The sequence below is a fragment of the Carassius gibelio genome, chromosome B17 (assembly GCF_023724105.1).
Source record: "Carassius gibelio isolate Cgi1373 ecotype wild population from Czech Republic chromosome B17, carGib1.2-hapl.c, whole genome shotgun sequence".
Classification (NCBI taxonomy): domain Eukaryota; kingdom Metazoa; phylum Chordata; class Actinopteri; order Cypriniformes; family Cyprinidae; genus Carassius; species Carassius gibelio.
The window spans coordinates 18,724,649-18,743,578 of NC_068412.1; the positions used below are offsets into that span (position 1 = coordinate 18,724,649).

Below are 18,930 nucleotides of genomic sequence, written 5' to 3' on the forward strand. Positions count from 1 at the left end.
TGATAAAATAACATTTTAATAAAAAAATAAAATAAATATTTATTTTTTAAAATTCCAGGTCTGTTCATTCCAATTCAAGTTCCTGCTTTTTGTAGCCAATTCGATTCTAATCTAAACAGAAAAGGAGCCAAATCTTCAATTTGACCCGGTTCCTGAAACCACTTGAGTGCTAACCTCGAAACACATCTGATTACATCTGGTCAAGGCATCATCCACTGAAAATGCTGAAGACTTCTGACTGTTGAAACAGTCCCAAGATTCTACATTGTTTAAAGAAGCTTCCCTAAAGTCCTCTTGCGTCTGAATGAATCTATCATGTCACAATCGCTTTAGCTCATTTGTAAAACACATGCAATCCTTTTTGACCTAAATGCAGTTTACTAAAGAGTCAAAGCATCCCTGTGTCAATGCTTGTATAATCTACCATGAAATTCTCATCTTTCAAAATTCGTTCTGGTGAACAATGTTGACAATAAAGCCTCATGACTAAAACTAAAGGTGGACAGCAGATGTCCTGTGAGGTTACCATTCGATATCCAATGTCAGTGTCTCTGAGCTGACGATGAAAACATGAATAACCAGCTCTGAAGGTGCACCAGCTTTGCTATGACTCAAGCACCTCAAGGTGTTTGGATATGGCAAGGGTCCCTAAACAGTGAACAACAGCTCTAATTCAACAAGACAGAAATCCCAGATACGCCAGGTTCTACATGTGCACAAGCCTAGTGCTGGCAATATAGGGTGGTGTGATATGTCTTTAGTCCAAGATGTACCCTTGAGCGAAAGAACAGAGTTGGGAAAAAGAAGGTTTTGGCTTAGGAAAGATAATTTGTTGTGAGGTCTTGAAGTTGCTGATCAGAGTTGAGCAGACATATAAGAGGAAAGAAGTCCTACCCCCTATGGAACATGCTGAATGGTGAGCAATGAAGCATGTAAAAGCCTACAACAGTGACAGGACAACTCAGGTAAACGTGAAGGACAATGTCCTTCTCAATTTTCTTAGTAGCTGGATGAAAGGTACGCCCCATTTCTTGTTATTTTGGGAAATCTTTCAAGAGAAGCCCTGAAGGTCCAAAAGGAAAATTCAACATTGAGGGTAAAAACCTAACAAAAATAATTAACAGACAATGACTTAATCCCGTAATAAAGTTTGTAAAGACCTAATTTTACATGTATTTATTTAGAGATATACATGGAAAGCAAGGACTCTGGTAAAGTCATTAGGCTCTTGTGGAACTAGAAGATTTATGGTGAAACAGCCACATAAACGGCACAGCTATAAATTAACCCCAGCAGCCGACCCGCTTTCAATCAGAACGGTTCCACTTTCCAAACATATTTGAGAGCTCAAGTTCAGAATGAAATGGCCAGTTCTTCCTGGAAACCATTCTGAAGCCAGTAAGATGACTTGTGCCAGCGCTTCTGGGCCGCTATGATGTCATTCTAATTACAACAGGTGCTTCAGAAACATAAACCTTTCAGGGAATGAAGAGCCACATGAAGATCCCAAACGATCAACAAAACGAAAGACAGACCTTTGTGGTTCAAATATTATTTTAGCACCTTATAAACAGAAGCTGAAAATGGCAAGAAACATTGTTGTGTTATACAGATCCAAATCCAATCCATCCAAGCACAATAACTGCAGAAACTCCAAGAAATGGTTCAATTCTGGTACAAAAACTATACTTTGATTATATTATTTTAATAATAATATCATTTAAATATAATACAGATAAAAAAACAAAACAGAAATCAATTAAATATAAATCAAATCATAAAAGTTATATTAAATTAGTTACGCAAAGAACAAACTGCATATTAAACGCAAATATTGATGTTTGCCTACAAAACTACCACTACCACGAAATCGTGACACCCCTACTTAAAACCCATCTCTTCCATCTTTATTTGACCCTCTAAGTTTAACACTCACTATTCTAATTCTATTCTTTAAAAAAAATCTAACTACTTTTCTAATCTTTGTATTCTATCTTCTTTTCATTTATTATGCAATTGTATATGTATGTGTGTGTGTAAAGACCTCTAACTAGCTTGCTCTATTCTTTTTTTTTTATTCTATCTGTTTTCTTTTTATTTATTATATTAATTAAAAACCCATCCTACGTGTACTGTGTTAACCTAACTGAGACTTGTTATAGCACTTATATATCATTGCTCTTTTTGTTGTTTTTGATTGCTTCCACTGTCTTCATCTGTAAGTCGCTTTGGATATAAGCGTCTGCTAAATGAATAAATGTAAATAACTATATTTTTACTATTTTACTATTATTATTTAACTATTTCTTATATATATATATATATATATATATATAAAAGACATTTATGATCTTCTGCATGGTTTCAGCTTTACAACTATTTGAAATTGCTTGTCAGGTGACATATTACCAATGACGCACCCAACAAGCAAAGATCCGGGGGAGAGAAAGTCATTTCTCTGGTATTCATCAAACAAATCATTGTTGAGAGTATGCGTGTATAAAAATTTTAGGTAACTTACTTAAATGTCACAAAGTAATTTGTATTTGAATCTGCTCCCTTTCTTTTACATTTACAATAGATTATCCCCCAAAAAAAACAATTACATGATTACGTAACAAGTAACATTTTTGGGGTTGAATTCGCAACAAAAATAATTACTATGACGTACACTGATAGACTGTAGACACCACGCCCAAAAACGATAAAATAAAATACTGCAGAAAATAAAACATGATTTAAAAATACATGAGATAAAAATATATATTTTTGTTGCTCAATCAGCAGATCATAGCATTATCAATGTCATGGGTTGCCAGGAAATGCATGATAAAATGTTTACTTTTAATGCAATGCTTTGGATAAAACCACCTGCCAAATGAAAATGTACTTCAATTCAGGCTTTCGTACCAAATTATTTAACTCTTAAAGATAAAAAGCAGACAAAACATCTCTGTGATGTTTGCTGGGTACGTGACAACCATCTAACCAGCCTGCAGACTCCTGGATCCACATGTAGACTGGAAAGATGCCTGCACACACAACCAGCCAGTGGAGACCAGCAACAGCAGACTGCAGATCAGCAGAAGATGGAAAGACTGGTGGCAAATCACCTCAGTGAACTGATGGTAACATCTATTATGATGTCTTAGAGAAAAACAAGGGCTGTAGGAACACAGATGTGAAATCAAACAGAGCTTCGGTGCAATCAATCAGTCACGGAGAATTAAGTAAATCTGTAAAGTGGAAGGAAAGGGCTTGTTTGTTCTCTCACTGTATCCTCATAGCTTGTCTTTTGACCTTCAGGAAGGCACAATGACAAGGACAAATCACATAGAGTGTACTTTATGGAAAATTACACAAAAGGGCTGTGGTTACATCTAACACGAGCATGTCACCAAAGACGGTGGGGTGGGGGGTCAAAATAAACATCACTTCCCTAACAACGCAGCCCTGTTTTCTCATAAATAAACTCTCACCGCACAGAGACATGACGGAGGGAGGGAAAACAAATTAGATCCGAGTCAGGTGCATATTTCAACAGTGAATGAGGAAACGTCTCATTAACGTCTAATCCTCAAACCCTTAAATCTGAAAGGTCAGTAGAGGAAAGTCACCCATAGATCTAGGTAATGTTTTTCATTTAACTTCAGCTGATTTTGCCCTGAGTGTAAGGCATCTTCTCATTCAAGTCACATTAACTACTTTTGAAGCGTTATACAAATATACAGCCCGCTGGAACTGAAAGTTGCACATGAATGTTTTAAATCTGCCTCTGTTCCACATAAAATATCAACTGTGGTTTGCATGTTTTACAAAGCACTAAGCTGACATCAACATGCTCTCTGAACACAGCGGGTGAAAACCAGATGCTCTCTCATTTTGACAGAAAAGAATTAGGCAACTAGGAAAAAGTGGATTCCAAATCGAACCTGTCGGAGGGTGTTTTTATCAACTACTGGCATTTTTAACCGGTGATGGGTAACTCTAAAAAAAGTAAAGTAATTACTAGTTACTATACATCTTCAACAGTGTAATTAGACTAATCTCCAAAAATTAATGTAATTACTTTCAAAATCCTATATCAACCTTGACAAGTGAATGATACAAGGATAGACATGAAACAGTCCAATTCTCACATTTAACTAACTATTAACTATGAATTTAGCCTCAATATTCTCTTAATTACTGACTATTAACACTTAAAGTATTTAAAGTGAGAAGGGTACATAAAAAGCAAGCATTTTAAGGTTAAACTTAAAATTTTTATGTAAAATCCACTATTGTATTGTACATTTCATTTATTAGGGTAAATAAAAAACTGATGTGTTTTAAAAATCGATACATTTTGTATACAATTATTAAAACGAACCAAGTTCACACAAACATTGAAACATTTAAAAGACTTTATATAATTCACATTTTAAGAAATGGGACTGGGACAAGACTTAAAATCTATACCCATTTTTATAATACCCAAACTGAATGAAGGCATGGTTTATAAGAGGTAATCATATTACAAAAAAAAAAAAAAGAAAAAAAAAAGTTGTACCGCTTGCTTTTACTAAATATCATCCCCCGGGACATAAAAGTGCCCAAAAGTTTAAGAAACACCCTCAAAAATGACATCATGTACAACAGGCGACACAACCATTCCATATCCGAGCTCAAATTAGCCACCGTTGACAGAAGTACTCTCAAGATGCGCAGGCCTGCCATTTCCCAATGAAGACGCCCATCTCACTGAACAAAAGATTTATGAGTTAAACTGCAGGTGTTCACCTTAGATCTGACAGGTCACACTGCCATGGAAGAGCCAATGTGTTCACACTCGGCTGCACTGGATTTTGGCACACAATGCAGCCAATAGTGCACTGCCCTTGGCCAGAGATCATTGGTGAGATCAACACAAGCATCGGCCTCATGGGTAACAGCGAGGAAACGACCCAATCCAACCAAACAAACACAAGCTCAAATTACATACGGTCCATAACACCATCTCTACATTGACTTGGAGTAGGAGGGGTCGAGATCCCTAATGGGGGTTCAATGACTAACGGAAACTAAACCGCTGACACAAGCTCAAATGCCACACCCTGGAGGTGACCACATGTGGCCCAGTGGCCAAAACAGCGGGAAAGCACTGACAGATAGAGGAAGAACAAACCGCCCAGGTGGTTTTGCCAACTGCTGGGCTCCATTTTAACGTCACAAACCAAAGAGATCAGACCAGAACAGCCTCAAAACCCATATGATTCATCTCAGATGAGGAGCTCTTTGAAACCGAAGCGGGTTTGGCACTTACAAGGGGGATTTTAATGCGAATGATGTTACTCTTCCCAAGGCCAAGACCTGCGGTTTACAGGAAGGATCAAGAAGAGAAATAAGACAGCAGTACGAAGCAAACTCCTTTATTAAAATGATAAAAATGGCTAAAAATGGGACTGAACACAAACAAATGCTTTATTGACTTGGAGTGTGTAACAGTATCACAACAAGCTTATCATCTAAAGAGCTAGTTTCCCTGGACATACTGTCAACTAAACAAGGTTTTTCAAACCTGATTTGCCAATTACCAGTGTAATCCTACACTGGGCTTAATATGCATCTGGGAATGCAGCCAAACATGGCATTGGATTGATTTCTAGGAGCACTAGATTCAGTGTATGATGCAGCAAATGCCTATTGATGTCCAACAGATCCCGGTAATGTGAATGTGCAATGATAAAGAAGTCCTAAATGATTTACCACTTGGCGTGACAATGATAGGACCGTTCCATTCAATACAATCATTATCGGCTGTACGTGCAACCGTATTTGAGGTCAATCGATGACTCTTGATCATTAAAACCATAGGAATTCACCACCAGAAGTCATCCACTGGGCGACAGGACATTTGCGCGATGAGTTACGGCAATGAGCTCTCCGACATAAAAAAAGAACACATCCCCATCTTTTGAGGGTGTACGTCAATGTATTTTTTCTGACAGCACACATTTTTATCATCCTCCCACCCTTCACGAGAAATGATTAAATGAGAGGAAAGAGTGTTTGCAGCGTTAAACGCCTAGGCTATGAAAGTATTCCCTGCTGTTCCTACAGAAGTGCTAACTCAGCCACGAACACGTCCCCTTCCCTTCCTTCCCTGAAAAGACTTCATTTTGAGGATGAAGAAAATAAATAATCCTGACATATAAATGATAGTCTCCACCCTTCGTTACGCTCCATCTCACTGGTTATTCTTGGATGGCTCGAGTGCTATAAGGCAGGTTAAATAGGAAACACTGTATAGCTCATGCATTTTAAAACGAAGCTCAGTAAAACGAAACATCCAGAAACGACATTCAGGAGAGAGTTAAACAGCACAGAATATGGAAAAGAAAGAGCCTGGCACACACCAGACTACTAATGAACAAGGTTATTATAGCCCCGAAAATCACTGTACTTTTAACTTAACCATAATCTAATTATTATTCATGAGCAAAACCTAATCACAATGAGGTCTGTAAACCCATCTATCATTGCCATGAAAGTGACGCTTACAGCTTAAATATCAGTTTTAGGCTTCATACCCTGTGACTGCACCACAAATAGTTTAATCTTCCTATGACGACAAACAATTGGGTGAAAATGCTAATTAACTGTGATTTGTTGTTTTACACGTCAATTAGATGACTGCTTCTTGTCTAAATGGACAATTTGTTTTGATAAGAATACAACTATAGGGAAAAAATTTAATTTATTTTGTTTTTGGAAAACAAATTCAAACCATCTGATACAGAAATTACAAATTATTCTCTCTTAGGCTTTCCTTTTATATTTTAGAAATCACATACATTTACAAATGTTATAGCTTATCAAGATTTATATAAAGTCTAAAATATATATATATTTATTCAGTATCTATCAACCTAGAGACGACCTCCAGCCCTGAATGTCAGCAGAGACAAGGACAACTAGATGTGAGACCCCAGACACAGATCCTGGACCTGGACAAGACCACGGTAAACAGATGAGTCCTCTGCACAATTGTGACTTGCTGCAGTCTGGAATTGAACTGCTGGTTTCGTCTGGCCAGAGGAGAGCTGGGCCCCCAACTGAGCCTGGCTTCTCCCATGGTATTTTCTCAATTCTTTCACCGATGGAGTTTTGGTTCCTTGCCCCTGTCGCTTCTGGCTTGCTTAGTTGGGGACACTTAATATCCAAAGCGATATCATCAACTTGCACAGATACTATTTAAACTGAACTGAGCCAGATGACGACATCACTGAATTCAACAGTGAACTGCCTTTAACAGAAAAGTGTTTACTATTGTCATTTTGAATTATCGACACACTACTTTCCTATTTAATACTGTAAAGTTGCTTTGACACAATCTGTATTGTTAAAAGCGCTATATAGATAAAGGTGAATTGACTTGATAATCATTTGCATGTATACAGGTGTTTATATAAGGATTTATGGTGATTTTTTATTCCATTAACAAATGCTAATCTTTCTGATGAGGCAAGTATTATGTAGAGCATTGAAATGATTCAATCTTCCCAACCATACTGAAAAACCACCCAAATAATCATCATTTCATCTCTTTCTAGTGTTTATGAGCACAAATTCATCAACTACAGTGACTACAGTGATTTCTATTGAATTATGTCCAGAGGCAGATGATGTCCTCATCCCAAACTGACTCATAGGCCTATTCTACCCCATTAATTTTGTTTCCAACCTGCTTAAAATATGGACTCTAGAGTTCATGCAGAAAGCAGAGCTCCATCAGGCACAGGAAAGTGCTGTTTGAACTCTTTGCTCGAAGTGTAGATTATTTTTCCAGAGGGACCTGACTCTAACAGCTTTTGCCGAATATGATGCAAACCTCTGGGTCAGACTCTGGAGACACATTTTTCCTTCTCTTTCCCTTTTAGCTGCTCATTTCCAATCCATCACACTGCTTCGCCCTGTCCGTCAGAGCCTCGTACCTTAAGCAAACCTGAGATTGGCATATCTGATGACTTGCGGTGACGTCTCTGGGGTGGGTGTTGACACATTGGAGTTGGCTTTGAATTGTTTGCCAAAAGCTGTCAGACAGTCAAACCTTCCACCGATTTAAACCCATATTTCACAGTACCACACCTAATTGGGTTCCGCAACAATCTGTGATCTTAAAAGGTGTTGATTAGGAGGGATTCATTTCAAGGAGAGACCACCAACATCTTAGCGCTACAGCCATGAAAACAGGTGCGGGTATTTGTCAAAGCATTGGAACATGTCCTCTCAAGGTTAAAGTTGTCTGGGAAAGTCACTTAATACTTCAGGGAAAATTGCAATTGGCCATAACACAGAAACACTTGAAAAGAATTGACCTCATTCCAAGACGTGGGAGAGTTTTAGAGAGCAGTGCACACAGCCGAATGTACGAGAGCAGAGGACTCACTTCATTGCTCGTACAAATAAAGATATCAAGCTTTGAACAGCGAGGCCAGGCGGAGCAGCCGAGGTCCTCCGAGAGCCAGAGAAAGGCAACTTCTAATGAATGCAAATAGATTCGGAGTCTGAGAAGATGGGTAGGGCAGTAACCCAAGTATAAATTAGAAGAGAAGAAAACAAAGTAGGAGGAGGACAAGCTGAAACATCACCCCTGAAAATGAGATAAAGAACTGTTAAACAGCATCAGCCACAGTTACACAAGCAGAAGAAGTAACAGGAGAATTCAGATTCAACCCGACTGACATCACACGATACAAGGTGTTTGTGTGTGTGTGTGTGCGTGTGTGTGCGTTTGTGAGTAAATATAGCACATAAGGCACCAAGATTTTTTTTTTTTTTTTTTTAAGAAGTAGAATACAATGGTTTACAGATAACCTATCATTAAATACATTTAATTATAATAATTATGAACCATTTTCTTGTTTCTTTAGTATTTATATAAACGCTTTTATTAAATTGTTTTAATATTGACAGTAATACTTACATGGTAAAAAAAGCACAAAACCTAAAATACATAAAAATACGGCATTTACATAAAACTAGTTTTTATAAAAGCATTCAAATGCAGGAAATGCTATTACAAATGCAACTTAAATAGTTGAATATGAAACATTTTCCAGGCCAGTTAAGGAAAATGCAAAATAAGAAACGGAAAAATGCATTAGTGACCAGTTGTTTCTTATTCATGTTAATATTTTACTTGAAAAATGTACATTTTCACATATTGACACCGCTTTTTTTTAGCTACATAAATAAGATGGAATGTGTTTAGAATACAAGCGGTTTAACATGGCACCTCCACAATAGAGTGAGAGGCACAACTGTGATTTTGACGTGGTTGATTTTACTGTCAGAGACATTTGTAAACGGATATAAATCACACACACAACTGTCCTCAGCAATAACAGACTATAAATAATTGAGGCTGTTGGTGGGCACAGGTTGCTGATTTAGAAACTCTTTGTATGCTAATTTGATGCTGGTTAAAAATGATGTTCACAGCAGATGTAGACAATGTCACGTTGAGCATATGACTGTTCTTACAGGCACGTCTCCGCCGCAGGGTTTCATCTGCAGTACACCGGTACACATCGATTAAGCAGAACATATGCAGTGCTTCAGTTTAGGGTGTTTGCTAATAAGAACAACCAAATTGTTGTTCAACACCTTAATGGGGAGACGCTCGCTACAGATTACAAGTAGTGACCCTCAGGGTAACTTTCCAAATTGTTTGTCTGTGGCCGAAACATTGAACTAATTAAATTAACAGGAAGTGGCTTAAAGATAATCGAGGAAGACACTATGGCCTGCTGGCAGAGAAGTGTTTTGATTAGCTCAGTTTCAGTAAGTGGGTTTTGATCTCCTCATAACTGACCAGATGTTTAGGTTTCCGATGGTTTTTCACTCTTCTGTAATGCGAGTTTTGAGTGAATGAGCTTAAAGGAAATGGGCAGTTTTCAATCTGTCTATCATTCTCACCCAAGCTGTCATAAACCGCTACATGGAAAAATATAAAGACGTGTCAACATACCAAATCTCATACTTTCTGACATTACAAAGTCTGGAAGTCAAATCTTTAACAGCATACAATAAGACTTGTACAACTGAGCACATATGTTTACCTATCCCTGCAGAATGTGTTTGGCATTTTTAATGTTTTCTTTTTGGAAAAAAAGGGATTTTGCATATATTCTACAATACATTAACTTAAATTTGCAGCTTAGGTAAAATATCGGCTCTTGGTTTTTAATATTATGCGTTGTCTCCACACAAATAAGTGTCTCTAACAGCTTTGTTATGTACAGGCCCCTCAATTTTCCAGATTGTTCAAACTTTTCAAAAGTCTGGGGACTATTTCAAATGTGCAGAGAATGTTGGGAAATTAAAATAATTTACAGGACTTGAAGCAAACCAGAGACTTATGCAAAATTATTGCTAAAGACTACAAGCAGTCAATTAGCTGTTTCCACCCAAGTTGCACATTTAATGAATGAATGAATGAATGAATGAATGAATGAATGAATGAATACTGGTATTGTAAATAAAAGTAGAATTTACTTCACATGTGTTTAAGAGAACAAAAACCACAACTTTCATGAACGTTTATGCATGTTTTCATCCACTATATATAGTTTTTTGCACATTATGGATAATTTATTTGCATTTTCTTTGCATTTACTTCTTGTTCTCAAATTCTACATAAATTCATCTTAAACCTGATAGTATCAATGTCAATTTATTTATTATTTATATATAAAGGTAAATATCTGTTAAACATGTCAGAGTTTCTTATCTATTTGTAACTTATGGTTTTATTATTTAAAAATCTTTTTAAAAGTGACTTGCGTTGATGTAAACTTTTGAAACTAAATTCACCAAACTTATGTGCTAGATTTGATCAGTGCATCTTAAATGACAAGGTCTTGACACCTCATTAATTTTAAAGGTTCCTAGCAGAGCAACAGAAGCGACAGACCATTTCATTGGTCTTTGTTTGTTAGTGTAGACACATTCTAGGTGCACAACTGTCACCAAATGAGAGAGAGCCGTTTACATGCACCCCATCTGTACTGATAAGAGATGTGTCAACTGCACTGTGGCAGTGAGAGAAAGACAGAAAAACATGCGTCTTACCGTCGTGAAGGCCAGGAGTTCCTCATCATTTAGTTTATGAACTGGATTATTCTTCTGAAAGTCTATGCTGCAAAACAACAAACCACGATCAATCAAAAAAAATAAAGTGCGTTTCTTTTAGTTCACAAGTCAAGCACACAAAAAACGATCATTCAAAAAAATCCCATGGCATGCAAGATCTTGTGCCTCGTCCATAATTCTTTCAGCTTTTTAAACATTTGAGAATTGAGACATTTCATAAATAAAAACTATGAAATAATCCTTCCATTATGATTTATTTGCATAATGACACATGAATGTAATGCATAAAAGTTGAAATATGACTCCCACACCTCATGAAATTCACCCGATCCATTGCAGTAGAGGCATTAAAACAAAGTTGTCACAGACAGTCAAAAGGATAAAATGTGCTTGCACATCTCAACCCTCACTCAGCAGTTAGTTCAATTATTTAATCCTATTATTATACCCATAACTCAATATTCTAGGTAACTTCAGCGCCTTTCCTCAAGGTGCAACTGTCTGAATTTCTCATTTAAATTCAGATTTCTTTACATTAGCCGAGGATAATAAATGTATGGTGGGCTGTTCGCATTCCAACAGAATGCCGTTAAACCGTACGTGCGGTTTTGCTCGACTGCACCAATGACGGCCCATAATTCACCTTCAACCATCACGCAGCCCAATTAAGGATCCTGGCCTGCATAATTACACCCTGCTAATTATTCCACGCCTGCAATTTGTCTCCTAGCAGCCAGTCGGGCAGGATGATGACCTTTCCACAACAAACAGGGCGCACAAACTGGTAACAAAGCTAATTAGAGAGCAGTGTAGGAGAACCCCGCACCTCCTCCCAGGGCTGAGATGGGGGTGGGTGACCATCCACTTTTTTTTTCAGGATGGAGAAGACCGTTATCAGTGTGCACTTGGGCACAAAAACCATATTCTGCAAGATGAAGGCCTGACGCAGCACTTCAAAGTTGCTAAGATAAAACAAGACTCTCAGCAATAACAATGATTTACACGTCACCAACGTGATTAATGACGAGCTGCGGCTTTAAAAGTCAGGAACTAAAATACTACAACTACTAAAACTAATCTGAAGGATGAGGAAACTATTTTTTCCTTGGATTTTTGCGTCTATGAATTTTGAAGCACATTTCAGCCAGAGGACCTGTTGAAGTCATACTCGTAAAACGGTTTGGCTCGGGCTTTGACAACCTGATTTTCAGAAGTATGTTTAATCTCACACGCACAAGGTAGACTCTTAAAACAGTCATTTAATAAAGTGTCACAAACCAAGAGACATACACACACACACACACACACACACTTGTGGCAAAAAGGGATGTGTGTTTCATTTAACTGTTGACAGTGACAGTATATGCAATTCCTCTGCAAAATTGAAAACTTCTATAAAAGTGAAACTTTTAACTTCACAGCAACATCCTTGCTACTCACAAATTCATGTGTGGATTAAATTAAAATAAATGTAAAATATTGTTTTAATAAAAGAGGAATGGTGATTTAAATATCAATATTATTTATATGATATAAATAAGATGTTAAGCACACAGTTACTGTTTTGCAGATTTTACCTCAAATACCAAAACCTAAATATTAAACATTACATTGTACTTTTATGTATTAAATATTACAAATAAATATTATAAATAAATGTATTTTAATTTTTTTAAATCGTAGTTTTAATTGAAAAACTCTTAGTTTTTTCATCATGTTACATATGGTCTACCATCATTTGAAAAGAAAAATGTCTTAGTATAGAGCCCTGATGATAACACATCCGAGCGAAAGTCACCATGAACAATACTGATACAAATCGCTGTCTGGTGAATTGGGCTGTAACATACTGCCAAAAATGCAGTGGCAAGCAATCACAACTAGAAACTAGAAAAGAGGCCACTTTTGTGAATCTGTGTATAGTCATTACTGCTTTTTCGATCTGTATGCAATGTTTTGAAATCAACAAAACATGAACGGTCAACGGTTGTCACTTAAGAGTACCTAGGTACTGGTGCCCATCCTGTTACTACACCGACCTGTGAAACAGGACATATCCATATCAACGGAGACACTCACCATGTGGCCAGTATAAGGGTCTGTTCCTCAGCGCTGAGCTCTGGAAGTTCATGTTCAGATGGTTCTGCCAGGTTAATCTGGTTCAGGACTGTATCATCACTCAACTGATGATCCTAGAAACACACAGGCATGAGAACCAGAGCAGATCCCCAAAAGACCTTAAAATATGTATATGACAAACACAGATTACAGTTTAGACGAGAGAAAAAGGAGACAGTAAACAATTCAAACACCATTTTTTTCAGTTATGGCTACATGACATTATTATTGCATTAAGAACGGCATTTATAACGTATAGCCCATCCTGCTGTCAAACTTTACATTATTAAAGTGTCATAAAACAAGCATTTAGCTCTTTAATGCCTTTAGAAGGGTTATTTCCTCAGATATTACCTCAAATGAGAAAATGATGCTAGCTCATGCAACAAGAAATCAATCTTAGTCAGCATTGATACTCATTAGCTAGGGCGGGGCATATGCAAATTAACATGTTCCTCTGCTGTAGCCTATTTAAAATCTAATTTGTTGATGTTCAAATTCAATTCCCATGAAATGAAGTCTAACTGGCTCTCACACACGGACACTCTACCTGAAAGCCTTCACATGGACAACTAAGACCCACTGGAGTGCCATCAGCTCAGAGTTTGTAAGCAATACTGATCTTATCACGGTTAATCCAAAAACTCAAGTCATCCTGGAAAAATTATTTAATGCACTTTTTAGGGCCATAACACAGAAACCGGGGCCAGCTAAAGGGAAACAGATAAGGTTCGGGAATTTTCTGTGAAATCTTTGTCTGTCCCCAATTTGTCATATTTGCAGCCAAAGCAGATAAGACCAGACAGAGCAATGCCACTGCACAGATCAGCCAAACACCAGATAAAACTCAACCGCCGTCCAAAAATGTGCAATAAAAGTAAAGCACTGCCTCGGGGTGAGAGGAGAGAGACAGAGTGAGGAAGACAGGAAAGAATGAGACCGATGGAAATCTGTATAAAATTTATTTTTCACGACCTTCACTGCAGCTCAATGTCACTTCTGCTGTAAACACAAGAATGAATGTCGCCCCCTGATGGATGGGATAAGTACTGCACAGTTCTTGCCCCAACAGGGACTGTGATGGGTATTCATGTACCCAGAGGCCAAAATTATTACTCAAGTGTCAAATGAGAGTAAGAACTGTAATTTTTTTTTATTTTTTATTAAGGCTCTTTCAGTTAAGTGATGCAAGTGATTCAAATTACATTTGAAAAGTACAATAAAGAAAATAATACTCGTATTAAACATACTCCTTTTGCACATGATGCTCTAGTGACAAAAGCTAAATACATTTATTGCAACAGAACAAATACAATTAAACAAAACTGAAAAAAAAACACTAACCGTACAAATAGAATAGAAAGTCTATAATTTATCTTAATTCACCTGCCATTGTAATGAAATGAAGATAATTTTAGACACTTAACGTACCTTTGGTAAGAGTTCTTTAGGTGTTGGTGTGAGGGAGGGAATCTCAGAATTGGGAACAGGTGAACTGTCCTTCCGTTTAACATCTAAGATGAGCTGAGCCAGAAAGTTCTCTTGAAAACGAGTTCTCTTTCCTAAAGCACCTGAGAGAGAACAACAATTACTTAACCATTCATGCATTCCATCAATAATGCTGGGTCATCCATTTTTCTCTCTTTCATTCATTTCATCTTCCAGTTACTTCGGTCACACACTGCCGTTTATCCCTCCTTCAGTCATCTGCACAGAATCGTTTTTCTTGACATTACATTAGATTTCTTACCTATCATGTTAACATCGAGTCCTGACAGATTGCGGGCCGTTTGCAGGTGTTCTTTGGCCCTGCGATACTCGTAGTAGGTCAGGCAGGTATAACTGCACTCCAGGTGGAACTGAATGGCCAGGTTCCTGTGTGTGGTGTCGGTGAAGAGCTCCTCACATTTATTCACTACAGAAAGAGAGGAAGGACCAGTTCATGAGAGGCACCATCTAGATTTTACACATTCTTCTATATATTCAGCATTTATTACATTGCCATATATCTCCAGAGGACAATGTTAAATGGATGTATAATGCATTGAACATTTATAGATGTAAAATCATTATGATTATCATAGATACAGTATGAGGTTGCAATGCAAGGGAACAAACCTATTGCCTATATGGTTAAGATATGGCTGGATACCCACAGGGAGCCCAAACAGTGCTTCAGGGGAAGTAATAGAGAATGAATGATGAAAACAAGAAAAAGGAAAGGAGGAAGGAAGGACAAAAGATAAACGGAGGAAGAAGAATTAGGAAGAAATGGAGAAAATAGGAAGGAATAAATTAGTAGAAAAGAAGAACAAGGAGAAAGGATGAAAGAAAAAAATGGAAGGTAGAGAAAATTGAGGAAGAAAGGAAGAAGCGGCAGAAAAAGAAACAGGAAATAGAAAGTAAGAAGGGAAGGATGAGAAGAGTAGAAAGAAAAAGGATTCAAAGAAGAGAGAATGAGCTAATGAAGAAGAGTAAGGACAAAGGAGGAAGGATGAAATATAAAAAGGGAAGAAAAAAGAAAGAAAGAATAAAAGGAGGAAGAACAAATGAGAGCGAAACTTAGGATAGAGGAAAAAAAGGAGAAAGTCAGAAAAAAGGAAAGAGGAGAAGAGTAGAAATCTAGGAAGAAACATTAAACAATTGAAAAAGAGGAAGGAAGAAAGAAAGAAAAGCAAAGTAAGGAAGGAATGAAGGAAGGATGAAAAATGGAAGAAAGAATGAAAGAGGAAGAAGGTAGTATTGAAGACAGAGAAAGTAAGAAGGGAATGAGGAGAAGAGTAGAAAGAATAAGAATGGGAAAAGAGAGAATGGACAAATGAAGAGAAAGGATGAAGAAAGAAAACCAAAGAAAGGAATAAAAAGGAAGCAAGGAATGAAGTAAGGAAGGAAGGAAAAAAGAAACGGAAGGAAAGAATGAAAGGAGGAAGAAGGGATAGAGGAAGGAAGAGAAAAGGAGAAAAATTAATGAAAGGAGGCGAAGAGTAGAAAGAATAAGGATGGAAAGAAGAAAGAACAAAAATGGAAGGAAGGAATAAAAATAGGAAGGAAAATTGACAAAGGCAAAAGAAAGATGAAAAGGCAGGAAGGACGGACAAAAAGAGACAGGAGGCAGTGAGAAAAACTGAAAGGGGAAGGAAGGAAACCCAACTGAATAAATAAAGGATAATTTCAATAGTTTCTCTCAGTCCACAGCTCTACATCCACTTTCATCAGTATTACAGTCCCTTGTGAAAGTATTCACACCCCTTCACCCCCCCCCCACCCTTTTGTTATGTTGCTGCCTCATGTTGAACTGCTTCCACATTAATCTCAAAGCAGAAAACTGGTTTTTAATTAAAACACTTAAATGATTCCATAGTATAAGTATCCATTGCATAAGTATTCATATCCTTATCTGGGACAGATACAAATTAAGCTCAGGAGCATTCATATTGTATAAATATATATTTATGAATACGTATGTAATTTACTTCAGTTTTTTTTATTTTAATACATTTAACATTTGTAACAATTCTGTTTTTGCTTTGTCATTATGGCGTATGGAGTGTAGATTGATGAGGGGAAAAAGTAATTTAAAGCAGCTTAGCAAAAACCAGCAACATAAAACGTGAAAAAAATGAAGGAGTATGAATATTTTCGCAAGGCACTGTATTTGTATGAAACTGTGAATGCTAAAGGCCCTCATAAAGCAGAGCAGGTGCGCTCACTGTGACCTTCAGCGTGATCTGCGTGAGGATCTGAGTGTTTTAAAGTCCCCTCATTGCAGATTAAAGCTCACTTAGCAAGGGAAAGCAGCACCTTTCCTCGCATACACTAACAGCTCCAGATCATTGATGGGCCAGTCACGCACATGTATCTGTGTGTGCAGAACAAAGAGAAGCGCTCATTTCTTTCCCTTCACAAAGAGATGGGACACAAATAGTGATTACCTCATGGCAACAAAAGAAATCTGTGAGAAAAGCAGTCGTAAAAATATCACAAAGAGCCTCAAGTGTACGCTGACTAAAATAGATGAAATTCTAATTTTGAATTCATCATACATGCAGCCAACCTTCAATGTATTCAAATCTTTAAATGTCAGCCAATGTTATTAAAGCATAAATATCTCGGCCTGGAGGCTAAGAGGGAGAAAAAAAGAATACAACCCTATTTGAGGTATTTATTCTAGAAAGGGGAAGCAATGACTAATTGGGTACAGACATGATAAGTGATCGTATTTTATTTCTAGTAGGGGCTTAATTCTTAATACAAAAATTCTTCAACAATGTTTAATGAATACAACTGAGCACATATTTAATATTAGTAGCAGTACTAGTAGAGTTAGTGTTAATAACAGCAACAAGAACATTTATTATTAATATTATTTAAAAAAAGATTATTATTATAATTAGATAATTATAATAATTTGATTATTATCATCTTGTTCTCAGATTGAAGCTCTGAATAACATGGACTTTTTTTCTATAATTAAGTTAGGTTACACTTTATTTTAAGGTGTCCTGGTTACACTATAATTATACATTTAAGTATTGAGTAATGTTTATGAACTACATGTATGTTTACTATATGGTTAGGGTTCGGTTTACTTGCCTGTAATTAGTGTTTTCACGGTACCAAATTTTCAGTATTCGGTACCGATACCAGTGAAAATCCACGGTTCTCGGTACCAGTTTTGGTACCAAAGCAAAACACAAAAATATGCTAATTAAAAAAAAAAAAAAAAAAACTTTTTAGCACAAAAAAATAAAACCAATGCCATTCTTTATATTTATTTACAATTGTGTTTTAAGTTTTTCTACAAGTTATATAATCATGAAAAACAGTAAACTAGTTTCACCCAAATTTAATTTGTCTTAATTTATGAAATTTAAACACATTTTATTTTTGGTAAATAAAGGGGATTTGCTATTAAAATTAAAACAGCACAGAACCGGGTTTGAACGGGACCTCGGTACTACCTGTACTTAAAGAAACCTGGTACAGTCACATTTAAAAAGTTTTAGTACCTACTTGGTACCGAAGTACCGGGTCTTTTGACAACACTACTTGTAATCATGCATAATTAATTGTTATTATAACAGTAAGTACAAGTAATATGTAACAATGACACATATTAAGTAATTTAACATACGTAGACTCTATGACAAAGTAGCCATGGCTAAATTAATTTACATCATACAGCTCAATTTTTAATTGATTGACACCCCTACCAAATACACCTAAACCTTTGCTACTCTAAATATTAAAAACCCCACCAAATCAGTTTGCTACAGATGCCCTCATGAAAGCTGTGTTACCTTCTTCAGTGGACCAGTGAAATCCCAGTATGGGCTTGACATTTACTAACCACAATGATGAAAGACCTGGACCAGTATCCACTCACCCATGTAACGCACTGAATGTAATGCTGATTAAAAAATAATTCACCTTTATTATTTACCAACTCATAAAATGCTCCATTGACTTCAAAGTCAGAGATAAATAAGAAAAAAAAACTGCTCGGACATATTTGCTCCGAACATAAACTGAAATCTCATCTTGGTGGTTATGCCCGAGCACAGCTCTTGAAGCGATTCGGAGAAATCCTTTGTGTTTCTGAGCGTTTTTGAAATCCAAAAGTAATCCATGTTCTGTGGGTGCACGAATAATGACTGCTAGGGTAAACATATC

The 18,930-nt window shown here is 36.8% G+C and overlaps 1 protein-coding gene across 1 annotated transcript in view; it reads right to left on the reverse strand.

Moving 5' to 3' along the window:
• Window positions 1–18,930, reverse strand: part of ttc27 (tetratricopeptide repeat domain 27) — a 90,253-nt gene that overhangs the window by 37,888 nt on the left and 33,435 nt on the right. The window contains exons 6-9 of the mRNA XM_052580578.1: window positions 15,008–15,172; window positions 14,689–14,828; window positions 13,219–13,331; window positions 11,119–11,185 (exon numbers count right to left, since the gene is read on the reverse strand). Coding sequence (XP_052436538.1) covers window positions 11,119–11,185; window positions 13,219–13,331; window positions 14,689–14,828; window positions 15,008–15,172 — 485 coding nt within the window. The remainder of the gene's footprint in view (window positions 1–11,118; window positions 11,186–13,218; window positions 13,332–14,688; window positions 14,829–15,007; window positions 15,173–18,930) is intronic.